General features: G+C 41.4%; 2 protein-coding genes across 2 annotated transcripts; both read left to right on the top strand.

Annotated features, from left to right (window-relative positions):
• Window positions 1-10670: 10670 nt before the first annotated feature.
• LOC121763022 (chloroplast envelope quinone oxidoreductase homolog) lies at window positions 10671-12934 on the top strand. Its single transcript, XM_042159069.1, has 4 exons — window positions 10671-10891; window positions 11217-11358; window positions 11901-11992; window positions 12081-12934. Exons 1-4 carry the CDS (start codon window positions 10826-10828, stop codon window positions 12765-12767), a joined length of 987 nt encoding a protein of 328 aa, XP_042015003.1. The 5' UTR covers window positions 10671-10825; the 3' UTR covers window positions 12768-12934.
• LOC121760677 (zinc finger MYM-type protein 1-like) lies at window positions 12768-19390 on the top strand. Its single transcript, XM_042156313.1, has 6 exons — window positions 12768-12797; window positions 12881-12890; window positions 14132-14229; window positions 14316-14320; window positions 16914-18768; window positions 18845-19390. The coding sequence occupies exons 1-6, from the start codon at window positions 12768-12770 to the stop codon at window positions 19388-19390; spliced, it is 2544 nt and encodes an 847-aa protein (XP_042012247.1).
• The last annotated feature ends 315 nt before the right edge of the window (window positions 19391-19705 follow it).

Raw genomic sequence — 19705 nt, 5'->3', positions numbered from 1 at the left:
AAGAATTTGCCTCAACGTGTATGGAGGGGACTTGTAGATTTTGGGAGTCGGCCTCGACTTGTAGGGAGGGGACTTCGACATTAGAGGCCAACCTACATGTTAGATGCACTCGAGAGAGGGTCTAACCAATCATCCTGACTTTCCTAAGAGCATCCCCATCCATGCTCTTTGACAAGAGCATGGATGTGGGCCAGGACCCACTTTTATTCATTTTTTACTCTCTGCTCTTTGGCAAGAGCACAACACCCACATTCATGCTCTTCCGCAAGGGCATGCTCAAAGGTCCCACCATTCTATTATTCAATTTAAATAAAAAAATTCCACAATATTAAAATGCATTAAAAATACCCAAAATACTATTACTAATTACTAAAAAATTAAAAATTACATAATTAAAATCCTAAAAATTAAAAATTACATAATTAAATTCATTAAATTAAAAAAATCCTCGTGGCTGAATTTCGCCCGAATGTGTTTGATTAGAGAGGGTTTGAGTGAGAGAGGAAGATGTAGATGAGTTGTATGAGATGAATGTGTGTATTTATAGATGATTTTGGGATTAAAATTTTTAAAAAAAAATCAAAAAAACGGTAACAAAACCGCTATATTTTTGGGAATCTGAAAATATTTTTTATTTATTTTTGGTATTATTTTTTATTTTAAAAAAAGAAAAAAAAAGAATAGAAACGTGTCACGTCGCCCTGCTTAGCGGCACGGGCGTGCTCGATGCATCGAGCAGAGCCGTGCCGTCCGCAAGAGCACAGCGGCGGACAGGGGCATGCCGCGCCGACGGCACGGACGCCTTCCTTCCCCACAAGCACCGATGCGAATGCTCTAATCACAATTGAGGTCCAATAGATGAGCATGTCTCGTAGGTGATATCTCGTGATCCATACCAACGGATCCATACTCCTATCCTTTCTAATTTGTGTGAAAATGCAATAAACCTATCATTTTATCATTTTATCAGTCAGTTAAAAGTATCATTTTATCAACTCAGAGTATCATTCTATCCGACAAAACTATCATTCTATGCAATAAACCTATCATTTTATCATTTTACGTGATATTTGGCGAAATTCAGAAATTAAATGAGGGAAATGACAGTTTTACCCCCGCGCTTTTTTTATGAAGTAAATTTAAGTTTGAATCACAAAACTATCATTCTATGCAATAAACCTATCATTTTATCATTTTACGTGATATTTGGCAAAATTCAGAAATTAAATGAGAGAAATGACAGTTTTACCCCCACGCTTTTTTTAATAAAGTAAATATAAGTTTGAATCTCAACCGCATGATTAGAAATATGTGTGGTCCAGATTTGGTTATAGGGTTATTACGATATTTAGGGGTTATCATATGATCACGACCATATATATATGAATGAGATTTATATTCCACTAACTTATTCAACTCATGACTTTCCTTTATATTTCTTAAAACTCGTGTCAAATCTAAATAGGACTATATTGTAGGATGAGAGTATCATCTATAGTCCGTTGGTATTTTGGCATGTTAAAATCTGTATCGAGAATTCGAGATTCTCAAGATTTCTCGTCATATGTGCAAATTAAATAATATTTAGTTTTAATAGTAACAATTTTATTAGAATTGAATTTCGTGCACTTAATGCTCTTAGAGCATCCTCATCGGTGCTTGTGGGGAAGGACGGCGTCCGTGCCGACGGCACGACATGCCCCTGTCCGCCGCTGTGCTCTTGCCAATGGCACGGCTCTGCTCGATGCATCGAGCATGCCCGTGCCGCTGAGCAGGGCGATGTGGTGCATTTTTATTGGCCGTTGGCATTTTCTTTTCTTTTTTTAAAAAAATCAAAAATAATACCAAAAATAAAAAAAATTCGGATTCCCGAAAATATAGCCGTTTTATTATTTTTTTTTGAATTTTTTTTAAAATTTTTTTAATCCCAAAATCATCTATAAATACACACATTCATCATCCATTTAGGCGAAATTCGACCACGAGTAGTGATTTTTTTAATTTTATGAATTTAATTATGTAATTTTTAATTTTTAGGATTTAAATTATGTAATTTTTAATTTTTAGGATTTTAATTATGAAATTTTTAATTTTTTAGTAATTAGTACTAATATGTTGGGTATTTTTAATGTATTTTAATATTGTGGAAATGTTTTTATTTAAATTGAATAATAAAATGGTGGGACCTTGAGCATGTCCTTGTGGAAGAGCATGAAGGTGAGTGTTGTGCTCTTGCTAAAGAGTATGGAGTAAAAAATGAATAAAAGTGGGTTTAGGTCCATATCCATGCTCTTTGGCAAGATCATGAATGTGGATGCTCTTATGTTTTAATTTGCTAGTATTATAATTTCACTTGGTCAACCTCATGTAAGAACTATCAATTTGAATAATAGATGTATCTAGAAAATATCGACTGATGGAGTACGTACTAAACAAGCCCAACAGCAGTAAAGCCCAAGACAGAGTATCAGTTCGGCATGACTAAAGAGTATCAGTCCGGCGTGACTAAAGAGTTCAGTTCGGTACAACCAAAGAGTTCGGCCCCAGCCTACAGCTCGGTGAAAGCCAACTCATCAAGCTCTGCTCTCAGGTCGGCATCAAGCTCTACTCTCAGATCGGCAAAAGCTGCTCGGCAATAATTCAGCAGTTCGGTCTCAGTATTCGACCGAACTAGGAGATAGTGGACTCATACAAGATTTCCACCTCCACTACACCGACGATCTATTTAGTGGTGTCAAGCAGTCATTAACTCATGCAGGATAGTGGACCCATGCAAGGTCGCCACGATCTCCACGACATCCACTACCTAATAAATGCTGCATGCCACGATCTTAGTTCACTGTATAAATAGAACCTAGGTCAGATAGATAAGGTCTTCTGCTTCTTCTTTTAAACTCTAAAAAAGCTCTCTAGAGATAAAATAGCATATAGCAAGTCTGTATTGTAAGCTGTATTTTCGCAGATCAAGCAATACAAACCTGCCCCCATTTCTCCCTGTGGACGTAGATTTACCTCAGTAAATCGAACCACGTAAAACCTCTGTGTCGTAATTTATTTTTACGTGCATTAATTACCATCGAAAATTCGCCGCTTCATCACTGGCGCCGTCTGTGGGAAACAGAGAACCAAATTTGTGATAAAGCGAGTTTTTGATCCTCTTCTACCAAAAAAAAAAAAAAAAAAAAAAAAAAAATGCATACCAGATCACATAACACCCGTGCCTCCGTCCGTGATAACCATGAGGAAGCTAATCCAGCAGCCCATAGGCCTGGAAAGCAGCCTCGTGAAAAATCTACTTCCAGTTCTCACGGAGAAGGAGCAAGCCGCTCAAAAGGTCCACACACCGAGTCTTCCCAGCAGCCCGATTTGAACGAGGCTGTCAAGCTGTTCTTGGCCGAGAAGCAGGAGGAGTTCTTAACCTTCCTGCAGAAGAGCCAACAGTCGGAGAAGACAACGGCGGATTCTCCCTCCTCATCCAGACATGAAAGTCACTACCGCAGTAGTGACGTGTCTTCCAGGAGAAAGAATCCTCAACCCCGACATGTTCCTCCTCGGTACCGGAACCACAGGAGAACTCCATCTCCTCCGTACCGAAGAGATGTCGGGTTCGCCATGTACGGAGCATTAAAGACTCCATTCTCGGACGACATCACCCGGACTCCTTTGCCGCGGAACTACCGGACACCGTCAATGACTTATGACGGGCTAGAGGATCCTCATGACTTCTTGGGACGCTATCAATATAATATGGCGAACCAGGGTCTCAATGAGGTCCACATGTGCAAGCTGTTCCCCGAGTTGCTCATCGGGAACGCCAGAAGGTGGTTCGACAGCCTTCCTCAAGGCAGCATCAGATCCTACCGAGATCTCATGGATGCTTTCCACAGGAGGTTCTTTCAGAAAGCGGAAGCCCGAATCACTTCGGCTCAGCTGCTTTCTATACGTCAAGGTCGCGACGAAAAGATCAGCGACTTCCTGACGAGATTCCATAAGGAATGCCTACAAGTAGATAATCTCAATGATCTACTTGTCATCTCGGCATTCCAAAATGGAATCCTGCCCGGAGCTCTCTACAGAAAGCTCGTGGAGTGCGGTCCGCAAACAGCTCAAGAAATGTGGGACATTGCGGACCAGTTTTCTCGTGCGGATGAGGCAGACCGTCGAAAACGGTCGTTAGACAGCTCATCCCAAGGAGACAAAAGGAAGCCCGATCAAAGCGACCAGGTGCTTCCTCGCCGAACTCCTTTTGAAAGAATTCAAAGGGCACCAGTACAAGGCAGATTGGGACCACGTCTCAATCCTGAGAAGCCGCCCGCTCAGTTCGTACCATTAAACAAGTCAAGAGCGGAAATTTTCGAACTACATTCCGATATGTTCGAAAAACCAAAGCGGATGACGAAATCAGCCGCACGGCGACTTCAGGATCAATATTGCTCCTTCCATCAAACCCACGGTCACGATACCGAGGAGTGCCGAGATTTGGCTGCAGGTATTGACGTTCTTGTGAAAACAGGAACGTTAAAAAAATACCAAAGCAAGCAGCCGAAAAAGAACAAAAGGCAGAGAAGTGCGAACTGCAATCCTCAGGATCCGAAAAGACATGAGGATCCCGAAGACGACGACGAGCCGCAATACGATGGAGTAATCCTGACTATTGATGCTCTCCCAGCCGGGAAGACTAAGTCGTCCCTAAAAGCAGAACGCAGAGGTTCCAATCAAGAGGAACCAACACATAAAAGGCTGAAGAAAGACGAAGTGATTACATTTTCAGATGCCGATCCCGTCCCAGCCATCTCTCCTCACCAAGACGCTATTGTCATCCAAGCCGGGGTGGCAAACAAACTGGTCCACAGAGTATTTGTGGATACAGGAGCGTCAGTCAGCATTCTTTTTAAAGAATGTTTCGATAAAATGGAAGTGGATCCAGCTCGGCTCAGTCCGGCTCCACTTCCTCTGAAAAGTTTCGCCCAGGAGGACACCCGCCCTGAAGGTATTATCAGCCTTCCGATCACGGTGGGAAAAGCGCCTACAAGCTCCAATACGATGATCGAGTTCTTTGTGGTGAAAGCTCGGTCTCCGTACAACATCATCCTGGGGAGGGACTGGCTCAACACAGTTCGGGCCGTTTGCTCTACTTATCACCTCACCATCAAGATTCCCACTAAAAATGGGATAGCGGTCATCCGAGGTGATCAAAAGAGAGCAAAAGAATGTCTGCAGATTGCGCTAAAAAGTGCCGAACAATCAGTTCGGCACCATCAAGCATAGCAATCACAGCAACCGGAGTCGGAGGCAAGCGAGATGACCGAAGTCACTTCAGAGCCGAACTCAATGACCGTTCAGTTATACGAAGATGATCCATCCAGAACGGTCAACGTCGGCTTCGCAGGAACGCCTCCACTCCGGGAAAAGACCATTCAGCTCCTCAAGGAGTACAAAGATGTCTTTGCATGGTCTCCGTTGGACATGACCGGAGTGCCCCCCGAGGTAATCACTCATCGGTTAAATATTGATCCTTCAATCCGGCCAGTAAAACAGAAGCAAAGACTCTTTGCGGCAGAAAGAAGCCAAGTCATCCATGACGAAGTCCGCCAATTACTAAAAGCGGATGTACTATTCGAGGTGAAATATCCTTCTTGGGTGGCCAATCCTGTGATGATCAAGAAAAAAGGAGGAGGATGGCGGATGTGCATAGATTTTACCGATCTAAACAAGCACTGTCCAAAAGATTGCTATCCCCTTCCGAATATAGATAAAAAAGTAGAAGCTTTGATCGGCTTCGAAATTTTCTGTTTCTTGATTTATACAAAGGATATCACCAAGTGTTGATGGATGAGAGTGACGCTCCGAAAACAGCTTTCATCACCGATTTCGGCATTTTCGCTTATAAAAAGATGCCATTCGGTTTAAAGAATGCCGGAGCCACTTATCAAAGGATGGTAGACAAGCTTTTTCGGCACCTAATCGGGAAACAGGTTGAAGTGTATGTCGACGACATAGTTGTCAAAAGCAAAAGCACTTCGGAGTACGAAGACAACCTCAAATCCACTCTCGACGTGCTCCGGAAAGCCAACCTCAAACTCAACCCCCAAAAATGTACCTTTTTGGTAGATTCAGGAAAATTTCTGGGTTGTTGGGTTTCAAAGGACGGACTCAAGGCAAACCCTTCAAAAGTCCAAGTCATTCAAAACATGGCAATGCCGAAGTCCATACATGACGTGCAAAGGCTAACCGGATGTCTAGCCGCACTGAATCGATTCCTTTCCCAAGCAGCCGAAAAGCAACTGCCGTTCTTCAAAGTGTTGAAAAAAGCACCAAAATTCGAGTGGGGAGCCGAGCAGAAAAAGGCCTTTGACGAGCTCAAAAGTTATCTAGCCGAGCTTCCTATTCTCTCTGCTCCAACCGAAGCCGAAGTAATATTCTTATACTTAGCGGCATCAGATCAAACCATCAGCGCGGTGCTTGTACGAGAAGAAGGCCTAAAGCAGTTTCCCATCTACTTTACAAGCCGAGCATTAAGAGGTCCAGAAACAAGGTATCAACCTCTGGAAAAAATTGCTCTGGCGTTAGTAAATGCAGCAAGGAGACTGCGGCCATACTTCTATGCTCACAAGGTATGTGTCTTAACCGATCTGCCTCTTCGGCAAGTTTTGACCAAGCCAGAAGCATCAGGCAGAATCGCCAAATGGGCCATAGAGCTGGGAGAACACTCGATCGAGTACCTACCTCGGAAAGCCATCAAGGGACAAGCCTTGGCAGATTTTCTTACAGAGGCCAAGTTCGATCAAGCAATCCCTGTCATTGCCGAACAGAAAAAGTCTGCCAATGCCGAACTTGCACAGCCCTTGGAATCCGAAGTAGAGCCGCCAGACTGCTGGAGCGGATTCGTAGATGGAGCTTCAAACAAGATGGGAAGTGGAGCTGGTATTTTACTCGTCGCTCCCGACGGACACGAGGTAACCTACTCACTTCGGTTCCTATTCCCCACTACTAATAATGAAGCCGAGTACGAAGCCCTCCTGGCCGGACTTCAGTTAGCGCAAAGTCTGCTCGTCAAATCTCTCAAAGTCCATTGTGATTCACAAGTCATAGTAAATCACATGTTGGGTACCAGTGAAGCCCGTGACGAGAGAATGAAGAAGTATTTGGACAAAGCGCAAAGCATCAGCCGAAGTTTCTCCTATTTTCGGATAATCCGCGTTCCCAGAGCGGAAAATAGCCGAGCAGATACCTTAAGTAAGTTGGCCTCAGATCCGAGCTCAAAGGCGGAAGAATTAATGCATCGAAGCATTGATGAAGCCGAGGTACATTCAATATCCAGCTCGCCGAACTGGATGACGCCGATCTTGCAATATCTGGATCAAGGACAATTGCCCGAAGATAAGAGAGAAGCTCGGAAGATCACGTGCCGAGCACTTCGGTACGAACTTCATGAAGGAGTCCTCTTTAGAAAGTCTTACCTCCAGCCGTTATTGCGGTGCGTAGGACCAGAAGAGACGGACTACATCCTCAGAGAAGTTCATGAAGGGTCGTGCGGTAGCCACATCGGAGCTAGAGCTTTAGCTAAAAAAGTTCTAAGATGGGGATATTATTGGCCAACCTTGGTACAAGAAGCAGTGCAGCTCGTCAAGACATGCCCGAAGTGCCAAATCCATGCAAATATCCCAAGAATGCCGCAGACCGATCTATCCACTATGCAAAGCCCTTGGCCTTTCATGCAATGGGGCATAGACATAGTGGGACCACTTCCTCAAGCTCCTCGGCAAATGAAGTTCCTAGTCGTTGCCGTGGATTACTTTACGAAGTGGGTAGAAGCTGAACCATTAGCTACGATAACGAGCTCGAAGGCATTGGATTTCGTCTGGAAGAACATAGTGTGCCGATTTGGCATACCCCACATCCTCATCTCGGATAACGGGACTCAGTTCACCGACAAGACGTTCAAGAATTGGTGCCAAGAGCTGAATATTCAACAGCGGTTCACTTCGGTCTCTCATCCACAAGCAAACGGACAAACGGAGGTAACAAATCGTATCCTGGTGAAAGGGTTAAAAGCTCGGTTAGAACAAGCCAAAGGACAATGGGTAGAAAATCTCCCTCAAGTCCTATGGTCCTACCGAACTACACCCACAACCTCCAATGGTGAAACTCCATACAGTCTGGTGTACGGCACTGAAGCCGTAATTCCGGTGGAGATCGGCGTACCCAGTCCCCGAACTCTAAATTTCTCCTCAGAAATGAATGACGACGGACTGAGAGCCGAGCTAGATCTTGCCGAAGAAAGAAGAGAATTGGCATGCATAAAAGCAGCCAAGTACAAGGAGCAAGTAGCCCGGTATTACAACCAAAGGGTGAAGAAGCTGCAATTTCAAGTGGGAGATCTCGTCCTGAGAAACAACGAAGTAAGCCGAGCAGAAAAGCTGGGCAAACTCGAACCCACATGGGAAGGTCCGTATCGGGTATCAGAAGTCCTCGGCAAAGGGTCTTACAAATTGGCTCACATGTCAGGAGAACAGGTACCCCGAACATGGCACATTTCCAACCTCAAAAAGTTCCATTTGTAAGAGACAGTCCGGTCAGTCAGTCTTGAGTCCTGTTTGCTCAATGTGCTTTATTTGGTTTACTTGGTCTTTATTTGTCTCTGTGCGTTTTGTTTGTGTGTTTTGTCTGTCTCTGTGCGTGTCGTCTCTTACAAATGTTACTGAGGTATCTTGTTCTTCGAAGACTGATCCCCTTCTTAGAACATATACAAGCTAAACAATTGTGAGTCAAAGCTTCTAAAGAGGATACAAGACCACAATTCAGCTTAAACAAGCAGTTCGTCTGAAACGAGCTGCAACAAGCCCACGATTGTGCGTCAAAGCTTCTAAAGAGGATACAAGACCACAATTCAGCTTAAACAAGCACTTCGTCTGAAACGAACTGCAACAAAAGTCCAATTCTCGCGATAAAACTTGCCTGAATTAGGACTAGGGAAAGTCCGATCCACGCGATAAAACTCGCCGAATTAGGACAAGGGAAAGTCCGATCCCCAAATTAGGACAAGGGAAAGTCCGATCCCCAAATTAGGACAACGGAAAGTCCGATCCGAGCGATAAAACTCGCCAAATTAGGACACAAACCAAGTCCGGTCAAAGAAGAGTTCACTTCATGAGACTGTGGACAAACATCAACTTACCCCATACTTTTTTCCAGAATGCCGAAGTGATTCACTTCGCTTTTCGGGGGGGGGTAGTGATGGAGTACGTACTAAACAAGCCCAACAGCAGTAAAGCCCAAGACAGAGTATCAGTTCGGCATGACTAAAGAGTATCAGTCCGGCGTGACTAAAGAGTTCAGTTCGGTACAACCAAAGAGTTCGGCCCCAGCCTACAGCTCGGTGAAAGCCAACTCATCAAGCTCTGCTCTCAGGTCGGCATCAAGCTCTACTCTCAGATCGGCAAAAGCTGCTCGGCAATAATTCAGCAGTTCGGTCTCAGTATTCGACCGAACTAGGAGATAGTGGACTCATACAAGATTTCCACCTCCACTACACCGACGATCTATTTAGTGGTGTCAAGCAGTCATTAACTCATGCAGGATAGTGGACCCATGCAAGGTCGCCACGATCTCCACGACATCCACTACCTAATCCAAAGAGTTCGGCCCCAGCCTACAGCTCGGTGAAAGCCAACTCATCAAGCTCTGCTCTCAGGTCGGCATCAAGCTCTACTCTCAGATCGGCAAAAGCTGCTCGGCAATAATTCAGCAGTTCGGTCTCAGTATTCGACCGAACTAGGAGATAGTGGACTCATACAAGATTTCCACCTCCACTACACCGACGATCTATTTAGTGGTGTCAAGCAGTCATTAACTCATGCAGGATAGTGGACCCATGCAAGGTCGCCACGATCTCCACGACATCCACTACCTAATAAATGCTGCATGCCACGATCTTAGTTCACTGTATAAATAGAACCTAGGTCAGATAGATAAGGTCTTCTGCTTCTTCTTTTAAACTCTAAAAAAGCTCTCTAGAGATAAAATAGCATATAGCAAGTCTGTATTGTAAGCTGTATTTTCGCAGATCAAGCAATACAAACCTGCCCCCATTTCTCCCTGTGGACGTAGATTTACCTCAGTAAATCGAACCACGTAAAACCTCTGTGTCGTAATTTATTTTTACGTGCATTAATTACCATCGAAAATTCGCCGCTTCATCACCGACCAATATAAATTTGAAGTAAAATTTTCATAAATCGAGTCAATGATCTATGTCAACAATAACCGAGACCATTTCAGTTTTCCTATAAATATTTCCGAACATGTTTTGGGTTTAAGAAATTTCGTTAGAATATCAATTATAGATCAGAAAAGTAGGGCTTTTCGATTAAAAATTTAAACAAAAAGATACTTGCACACGATTTTCTTATTCTACTTGCACACGATTTTCTTATTCTTATTACTTGGTCGCAATCAACGATTTAACAAGAATGAAATCTTAATAAAAAACACAACATAAAATGATTATAAATGACGTAAAGTGAAATTACACGCAATAGATACTATTCCATAAATTAATGATCAAGTGAATGAAGCACGTCATTAATGATAGAGGTCGTCATTATCGTAAGTTACCATCGATAACGAAATAAAAAATATATAGCTTAGGTGTCTGCATTTGGCTAGGCGGCAGAAGCTTCCTAGCTAAGCCGTCGCATTCATTAACTCACCATATACACACGTATTCATATACTCCGTATAAGTATCTCACGGAAAGAAAGGTGGAGACTAGGTTTCGAAAGAAAATTACTTCAGCAAATTCGGTCGGTCATATCTCGGCAGAATGGCGGGGAAACTCATGCGCGCGGTCCAGTACGACAGCTACGGCGGCGGAGCTGCTGCTTTGAAGGTCAATTTCTTGGCGCCTATCATTTGATTTGATTTGATTCCGAGTTGGAGAAGCTCAATTTTCGTCCTTTTTTTTATTGGCCGTAATTACTTTACTGATCTAGCTACAAATTTTAAGGAGTTAGTAGTTTCTTTGTGACAGATCTAGGATTTTAGAAATGAGCAGTGGAAGTATATACGAATTGAGAAAACTATAAATTACGACCTAATTATATAGATTCCTTTTTCAAAAAAAATTGGCGGGGGATCCCAAGGCTTGTTGATGACTGAAAATAGAAAGAGAAAGTAAATTTTGTAGTTGAGGTTGATTGATAGTGGTATTGCAGGAAGTAGAAGTTCCAGTTGGTAGGGCGAGTAAGGGTGAAGTCCTGGTGAAAGTGGAAGCCACAACCTTAAATCCTATTGATTGGAAACTTCAGAAAGGCGCGCTTCGTCCCTTCATGCCTAAGAAGTTTCCTTATATTCCTGGTAAGACTTTCGGAATAGAATGGCAAAGTATACTACAATATGCTCTGCATCATCAAATCTTATCTTTTTGACTGGAAGATCCCTTGATTGTTTGCATTGCCATTGCTTGATTTTCCAAATTCTTTAGAAAGCATAATGAGTTGATCAAAGGGAGATTTGCTCTGTGTGTGCTGGATTGTAGTTCTGACAAAGGTTAATATGGATCCAGGAGAGTATTAGTTAACACCCTGGTTAAGGAGATATCGAGTTCGTGCACACGTATTTGTTAAAAGTTAACTTGTTGATTTGTCGAATATACTACACCTGTTTGTTTATTGAAATTATTCGTTAGTTCAAGCTTGTTGTAATTAATCTTATTTGAGGGGGCATGGCATGACTCTGGAAAATCTGTTAGAATCTTTGCTTTGGGCCATTCACTCTACCTTCTGTTACGTATGCTGTTTGTTATATTACTGCCTGCAATTTTGCCAGATTAGACCTTCACTTCACTTGTACTGTGATCTTAATTTATAATATGATTCCTTTTTTTTTCCTCGAAATAGGTACCGACGTAGCTGGAGAAGTTGTGGAGGTCGGCCCCGGAGTAGAAAACTTCAAACCTGGTGATAAAGTCATTGCTGGCTTGAATGTCGGTGTAAGTGTTTGAGTTGTTTCTCTAACAATGTCTTGCTTCTTTTTCTATGGATTTCCTTTGATTGTGGTTGTGAATCTTGATAAAACAGATAGGAGGTGGTTTAGCAGAATACTGTGTGGCTAAGATAGATGTAACAGTTCCTAGGCCTGCTGAAGTATCAGCTGCTGAAGGAGCAAGCCTTCCTATCGCTGGCCAGACGGCTCACGGTGCCCTCATTTGTGCCGGGCTCAAGTTCGACGGCAGCGGTCCCCAGAAGAACATCCTCATCACTGCCGCCTCTGGTGGCGTCGGCCACATGGCAGTTCAGCTGGCAAAACTGGGGAACGCACACGTCACCGCTACGTGTGGAGCCCGCAACCTCGACTTTGTGAGGAGCCTCGGGGCGGACGAGGTGCTCGACTACAAGACCCCAGAGGGTGCGGCCCTCAAGAGCCCGTCGGGCAAGAAGTACGACGCGGTGATCCAGTGCGCGTCGGCCATCCCGTGGTCGGTGTTCGAGCCAAACCTGAGCCCGGATGGGAAGGTGATCGACCTCACGCCTGGGTTGAGTACCATGTGGACCTTCGCCATGAAGAAGCTCACGTTGTCGAAGAAACAGCTGGTTCCGTTCATCACATCCCCCAAGGCGGAGAACTTAGCCTACCTCGCGGAGTTGGTGAAGCAGGGGAAGCTGAAGGTGGTGATCGACTGCAAGCACCCGTTTAGCGACGTCGGAGCTGCGTGGGCAAAGAGCATTGACGGACACGCTACTGGAAAGATCGCCGTCGAGCAGTAGATGGAGGTGATCCTCAGTGGTGTGACAAAGGTAACAAGAAAAGGATCTCTTGCTTGAAGAATGTGTGTGTGTCAGTGTGTGTAAGGATTGCTGTAGTGATTTGCTGTGTACAGTTCTACAAAGGTATTAGTATTACTACTGCTAATAAATTACTCTTTAAGTTTAAATAATGTGTTCCCAAAATTTTACTACGGTGTTTCGTTTAGTTGATCTAAGTATAATAGCAGCTACAAATCTCAGAGAGGACCTAGACATAGTTTCCGGTTTCGAGAAATGTGGAACCAGAACCGAACCGAACCGTGAGGCTATTTCACGGTTCCGGTTTTGGTTCGAAAACTGGCGGTTCCGATTCCGGTTCTGAACCGTCGGTTTTCCGATGGTTTTTTTACGGTTTTTCACGGTTCCGAACCGCCAGTTTCCGGCGGTTTTTCGCGGTTCCGGCTAGATTTCACGGTTTTCCGATGGTTTTTCACGGTTTCGGTTTGGAACCGTCTAGAATCGGCGGTTCCGGCACGGTTTCGATTCGTAAAATTTGGAACCGGAACCGGCCCGCGGTTCAAAATATGGCGGTTCCGGTTCAAGAAAAAACTCACGGTTCCGGTTCGGAATCGGAACCGGCGGTTAACCGCCGGAACCGAAAACCTTGGGTATCTCTAAGCGGACCTTATTCAAATGCTACACTATTTCATCCTACACTAATAAAATACCTCATTCAAATGCTACACTATTTCATCCTACACTAATAAAATAATGACATGTGGATATATTTTTAAATTAACAAAATATAACATGTGGATATATTTTTAAATTAACAAAATAAAAGACTTAAAGTTTAATTATCATGATACACGTTCTCATACATCAGTAGTTTAACTACTGGCATGTAGGTATTCTTTAAAAAAAGGAAATGAAAAACTAAAACCTAAAATTTAAACCCTAGAGCTTTCATTTATTCAATTCTCATTAAAAATCATAAACGTAAAAGTTTAGCACCGAACAAAAGTCTTCATTTATTCTCCAAGTTCAAATAAAGAAGATCTCCAAGTTTTCATTTATTCAACTAGGTAAGTAAATTTGAACTTGCTTCAATTTGTTATAGTAATTGTTATCCAAATTTTAATGGAATGAGTGCTTTGAATTTGTTTAAATTAAGTTCCATGCATATAATATATACATATATATATACTTAATTTAAATGTTCAAAAGAAGATTATAAGGAGATTATGTATTGGAAATAGATTAAATGATCACGTACAGAGATAGTTTTATTATTGTCAATTTGTTATTTGATTTGAAAGTAGATGGAAAAATTATGAGCATGTATGATTTAATATCTAATTTATTTTTTACTCATATATTTGTAGGTATTGATGAAATCATATCTGATGACATTATTCCGAAGCTAGGGATGGAGTTCGAAACAGAAGTTGAAGCATATGATGCTTATATGAAATATGCTAAGGCAATAGGTTTTGGAACTCGCAAAATGGCTCCTCATAAAGATCCAGTTATGGGCAATATATTGGACACTAGTTTTTGTTGTTGTAGAGAAGGTTTTAGAACAACAAACAATCGAGGTGTTACAAGTATGTTTTGAGTCTTGTTTTCTTTTCATTTTCTTTTACTTTCTTGAAATGAGTAAACCATGCCTGAAATTTGTCTTATCTTTTTTCTTTTCTTTTTCTTTATACTTGGGGACAAGTATGTTTTAAGTGTGAGTAGTTTGATAAGGCCTATTTCATGCATCGGTTTAGGGGTAAAATGTATGCTACTTGATCAATTTATCGCGCACAACAAGTGTTAAATGTGCAAGAATGCCGTTTGACCGAGGTAACAAGGCCAAGTTGATCAAGCTGGTACAAAGGGCGAAAAAGACCAAAAATCAGGTGAACTGATCAAATGGGGTGATCAAGCAGTTAGGCGGGGACCACTGGTTTCTAGAAGGAGGATACGTAAGACTAATGAGCTAGATGGCAAGCATCATTCTGTTATCAAGGACAACGTTCTAGAAGGGGACACATGCTGATACGCAAGACGCAAGGACGGAGCTGGGTCATCATTCTGTTATTGAGGAGCGACATCATTCTAGAAGGAAGGCACATATCAATCGATGATACGCTCGATCACAGCGTGAGCGAATATCCTCTTCCGAGATCGCTATCCAGCTGGAGGTCGTCACAACGAGCTTATAAATAGGTGATGTATCACCATAATTAAGGAGCTTCTTCTCTTTACATCGTTGTTTTTAGTATCTACCTTTTTAGCTTTTTCCTTCTACTTTAGTTAGCTTAGTTAGAGAAAGGTTCAGTTAGAAAGAGAGGGACCGAGGGAGCGCGACAGAATACTCAATATCTGTTCGGCGCCGTCCCAAGTTTCCAACCGAGAACTCCTCGGCTTTACTCGCTTTCTTATTTTCCGAAGTCGATAGCTTAGTTTAATTCCGTAGTTAAAGAATCGATCTTTTTGTATTTCGCATGTTCAGCGCACTGTTCTGAGCTATAAAAGTCGAAGTTGTTTTGTTTTCGTCATCTTGTTTACTATTCCAGTTCAGTTTCGCTTTTAAGATTAATTGTCCGAATCTTTATTATGTTGAATGGCAAAGTGTTTGTGTTTTGCGTAGCATGCCTAGGTAGTTATGTCCTTATTTCCGCCTGTCGCTTACTTGATCCATTAAATTGTGTCAGCATGATGAGTAGCTTGATCAAGTAGATAGTTTACATTTTGTCTAGCGTAATTCCAGTAGCTTAGAAACTCCCAAACTAAAGCGTGGCAGCAGTCGAACCCCGTTCACTACTCACACACTCGATACACCGGTTTCTCTGTGGGATCGACCTCGTTCTTGCCGCTTTACTATTAAAGTTGTGCAAGTTTGGGAGTTACAAATTACATTGGCTGTGAGTGAGAGCAAAAACGCCTTGATTAAGTGGCAACGACACTTGCAAACTGATCCATCCGATCGGTTATCTTCTATATAACTTGATCAAATCCGAAGTAATCGCGATCGACCTCAGACCAACCACTGACAACAGCTACAAATAAACTATGTCCGACAATAGCAGCAAATAAACTATGTCCGACATCAGCAACAGACTCGCATGCAAAATAATACAACAAACTTACGAGGTGATTCAGCAACGCGACAATTTGTCACCCGGTTTGAAGTTTGTCACTCCAGGTCCAACCTCTGTTACCTCTCCAGCAACATCAGTGGCTGCTCAGTAAAACAGAAATAGGTTAAGAAAACGATCACTGCTGAAATGAATTAATGATATGTTTCCAGCTTCGTAAAATCACTATCTACTGTCCTATGCCTCAAAGTAAATACTATAAGCCAAACAAGATTTCAAGAATCACAACTAGGAAGGCCTACCAGGAATGTGAGGGAACTTCCGAGGAAGAAAAGGCCGAACCATGCCTTTCTGAATTTTCCAATCAACAGGATTTAAGGTTATAGCCATCGGCGGATCTAGGTGGGGTCGGGGGGGTCGGCCGACCCCACCGCTGTCCCCGGAGAATCGCCGGATAATGCCCTCCCTCAGCCGCCGACCCCACGCCACCGAAGTTCTGGCCCAGGCAGCAATGGCAGCAAACGTCGCCGCCTCTGGCTGAAGAAGAAGACACAATTTCCAATATTTTAGTACTTAGGGCTTTACAAATGGGCTTAACTTGTATTAATTGATACCATAATTAAATAAGCCCAACTTCCAATAATTTTAACCTATTTAAATATAGAGAATGCAAAAGCTGTTAACTTACACAGACTAGGGCGAATTTATAACAGGAAAAGAAAACCCTTTCATTCTCTACCCAAAATTGGCATCAACAATTATTTTGTGAGAGTTTCTTGTATCTTATCACTTATTGAGGTATTTAAAATCATCATTCAAGTTTAAGTTGGTACTATTATTTGTTTTTGTTTTTTTTTTTTTCTGTTTTTACAATTCACATTATAGTGCTATAAAATTGATCAATAATTATTATATTCTCTAATTTAAGTAGATATAGCAATTATTTTTGCAACTTTGCTTAATTGCTTTTGAATATTCATTGATTTTGTTTACCTTGTCCGAGATTAGATTAGAAAGTTTCATAGTATATGATAATTGATTAAATATAAATTTTAAATTTGTGTTACATTGTTTTTAGGTTAATGGATAAATTTCAAAAGAAAAGACCTCGAGTTTCTATCGGTTCTTCAAGTGCTAATGTTGAGCAAGAACCACAACAATTGGAAAATCATGTGGTAGTTGAAAATAATCCGGACGAGATTGAAATTGATAAAGAGAAAATCAAAGCCGTCGGATTACGAGACCCTATAGATAGTTTTGATGTGAATATTCGTGATCGAATTCGTAGAGAATATGTTGCCAAAGGTCCTTGTCAACCAAAAGGCCATGACTTTCCAAAAAAAACATATGGGAAAGATAAGAGAGGTTTTAGGGATGTTTGGTATAAAGATTATATTTGGCTTGAATATAGTACGACAACAGATGCTGCGTATTGTTTTTGGTGTTTTCTTTTCAAGCGTGGTTATTTAGCTCCAGGAGATGAAGCATTTGTTAGTGGTGGTTTCTCTAATTGGAAGAAGGCTAATGAAAGATTTAGAGCTCATGTTGGATCAACGGGTAGTGCACACCACAAAGCTAGAATTGAATATGAAAATTTTGTAAATCAAAAGCAGAGTGTGCCTTATATCGTTAGTAGAGTTGGTTCAAAACAAGAGAAGGAATATAGGATTCGTTTGACTGCAACTCTTGATGTTATTCGATTCCTTTTGAATCAAGGTTTGGCTTTTAGAGGACATGATGAGACATCAACTTCTTCAAATAGGGGCAACTTTCTGGAGTTATTATATTGGTATAGTTTAAGGAATGATGAAGTTGGTCAAGTTGTATTGAAGAATGCTCCCGGAAATAATCAAATGATTGCTCCATCAGTTCAAAAAGATATCGTTAATGCGTGTGCATTTGAAACTACACTTGAAATAATGAAGGAACTTGGTGATGGATTATTTTCCATAATGGTTGATGAGTCTCGAGATTGCTCGGTGAAGGAGCAAATGGCTATTGTTATTAGATACATGAATAAAAATGGAGAGATAATAGAAAGATTTTTAGCCTTAGTTCATGTTAAAGAGACTTCATCAAGATGCTTGAAAATGACAATTGATTTTGTATTTTCTAAGATGGAATTATCTTTGTCAAGATTGAGGGGTCAGGTATATGATGGGGCTTCAAATATGAGGGGTGAATTTAATGGACTTAAAGCACTTATTTTAAAAGAAAATCCATCGGCATGGTATGTCCATTGTTTTGCCCATCAGCTTCAATTGGTATGTGTGGCGGTATGTAAGACAAATCGACATGTTTCTGATTTTTTCGGATATGTTAGCCCGATTGTTACAGTATGTGGATCTTCTTGCAAAAGGGCAGATAAACTCCGACAAATTGAATATGAAAGAATGGTTGAAAGGATTGAGAAAGGGGAAATCACTTCAGGTAAAGGTCTAAATCAAGAAACTTCTTTGCTTAGACCGGGTGACACTCGATGGGGATCTCATTATCTTACTTTAACTCGTCTTGCATCTATGTGGCCCTCGATAGTCATAGTACTTGAAACTGTATTCGAAGATGGGGTTGATCAAGAAACAAGTGGCAAATCTAAAGGGTTGCTTCAAAAGATGGAAAGCTTTGATTTTGTGTTTCTCATGATGTTGATGAAACATTTGTTGGGTATGATTGATCCACTATCTTGTGCGTTGCAATACAGAGATCAAAATATTTTGAATGCAATAAATTTGATAGTGACTGTGAAAGAGGACTTGCAAGCATTTCGAGAATCTGGATGGGATGATTTCTTGCAAGAAGTGGAAGCATTTTGCCGGGCAAATGAAATTGATGTTCCTAACATGGATAAAATTGTTCCAAGAAGAATTCGTATGAAGAATGATGGACAAAGTATTACAAACTATCATTATTATCGTGTTGAAATTTTTTATCAGGTATTTTTTATAACTAATATTCTTATTTATTTAAACTTTGATATTAACTCCTAACATAATTTTTTTTCACAATCAGGTTGTTGATTTAATTAGCCAAGAAATGAGGAATCGTTTTTCTGAGTCCAGCACAGACCTACTCGAGTGTATGGCATGTCTTGATCCAAGAAATCATTTCTCCAATTTCAATGTCGATAAACTTGTTCATCTTGCCACCCTTTATCCGGAAGACTTTTCATCCATGGAGCTTAACTTGTTAACTAAACAACTTCAAAGTTTCGTGAGTGATGTAAGAAGAGATACACGTTTTTCAGATGTTGAAGATTTGGGAACTCTTTCAAAGAAGATGGTTGAAACGATGAAAGATAAGATTTTTCAATTGGTTTATCGATTGATAAAATTGGTCTTACTTTTACCAGTAGCTACAGCATCCGTTGAAAGAGTGTTTTCTGCAATGAAATTTGTGAAGTCAGAGCTGAGAAATAGGATGGGAGATGACTGGTTGAACGACAGTTTGACGGTATATAGCGAGAAGGAGGTGTTTGCAACTATTCCCAATGAAAGGATTTTGAGTCGTTTTCAGAAAATGGATACTCGAAGAAGCCAACTATCTCGCATAGCATAAGATTGTGGTATTTATATTTTTACGTATTTTTGTTTAGAGATATTTATTAAAATATATTTATAATCTTGATCGGTTCGACTCCACGATTTTTGATTCCTGGATCCGCCACTGGTTATAGCTTCAAACTTTAGCAGTACTTCACCCTTGCTCGGAGTGGGAATCGGAACTTCAATATGCTGCAAGTAGGTAAACTATATCTATGAGTAGATGAATAACTAAAATCCAACCTCAAACTACACTTCAACAAACAACATTGTGTGTTGTGCACAAATAGCTATCAACAGGCATGCTCGAGAACAAGCAACTATATGTATC

This window comes from Salvia splendens, chromosome 13, assembly GCF_004379255.2.
Source record: "Salvia splendens isolate huo1 chromosome 13, SspV2, whole genome shotgun sequence".
Lineage (NCBI taxonomy): Eukaryota > Viridiplantae > Streptophyta > Magnoliopsida > Lamiales > Lamiaceae > Salvia > Salvia splendens.
The sequence above is the reverse complement of the archived record's forward strand: the minus strand, read 5'-3'. Positions and strand labels throughout refer to the sequence as shown.

Bases quoted from the DNA above. Each gene is read 5' to 3' on its own strand.
- LOC121763022 (XM_042159069.1), top strand. From the start codon at position 10,826: ATGGCGGGGAAACTCATGCGCGCGGTCCAGTACGACAGCTACGGCGGC. The intron at 10,892-11,216 runs GTCAATTTCTTG...GTGGTATTGCAG, and splicing joins GCGGAGCTGCTGCTTTGAAG to GAAGTAGAAGTTCCAGTTGG. The intron at 11,993-12,080 runs GTAAGTGTTTGA...TTGATAAAACAG, and splicing joins TTGCTGGCTTGAATGTCGGT to ATAGGAGGTGGTTTAGCAGA.
- LOC121760677 (XM_042156313.1), top strand. From the start codon at position 12,768: ATGGAGGTGATCCTCAGTGGTGTGACAAAG. The intron at 18,769-18,844 runs GTATTTTTTATA...TTTCACAATCAG, and splicing joins GTGTTGAAATTTTTTATCAG to GTTGTTGATTTAATTAGCCA.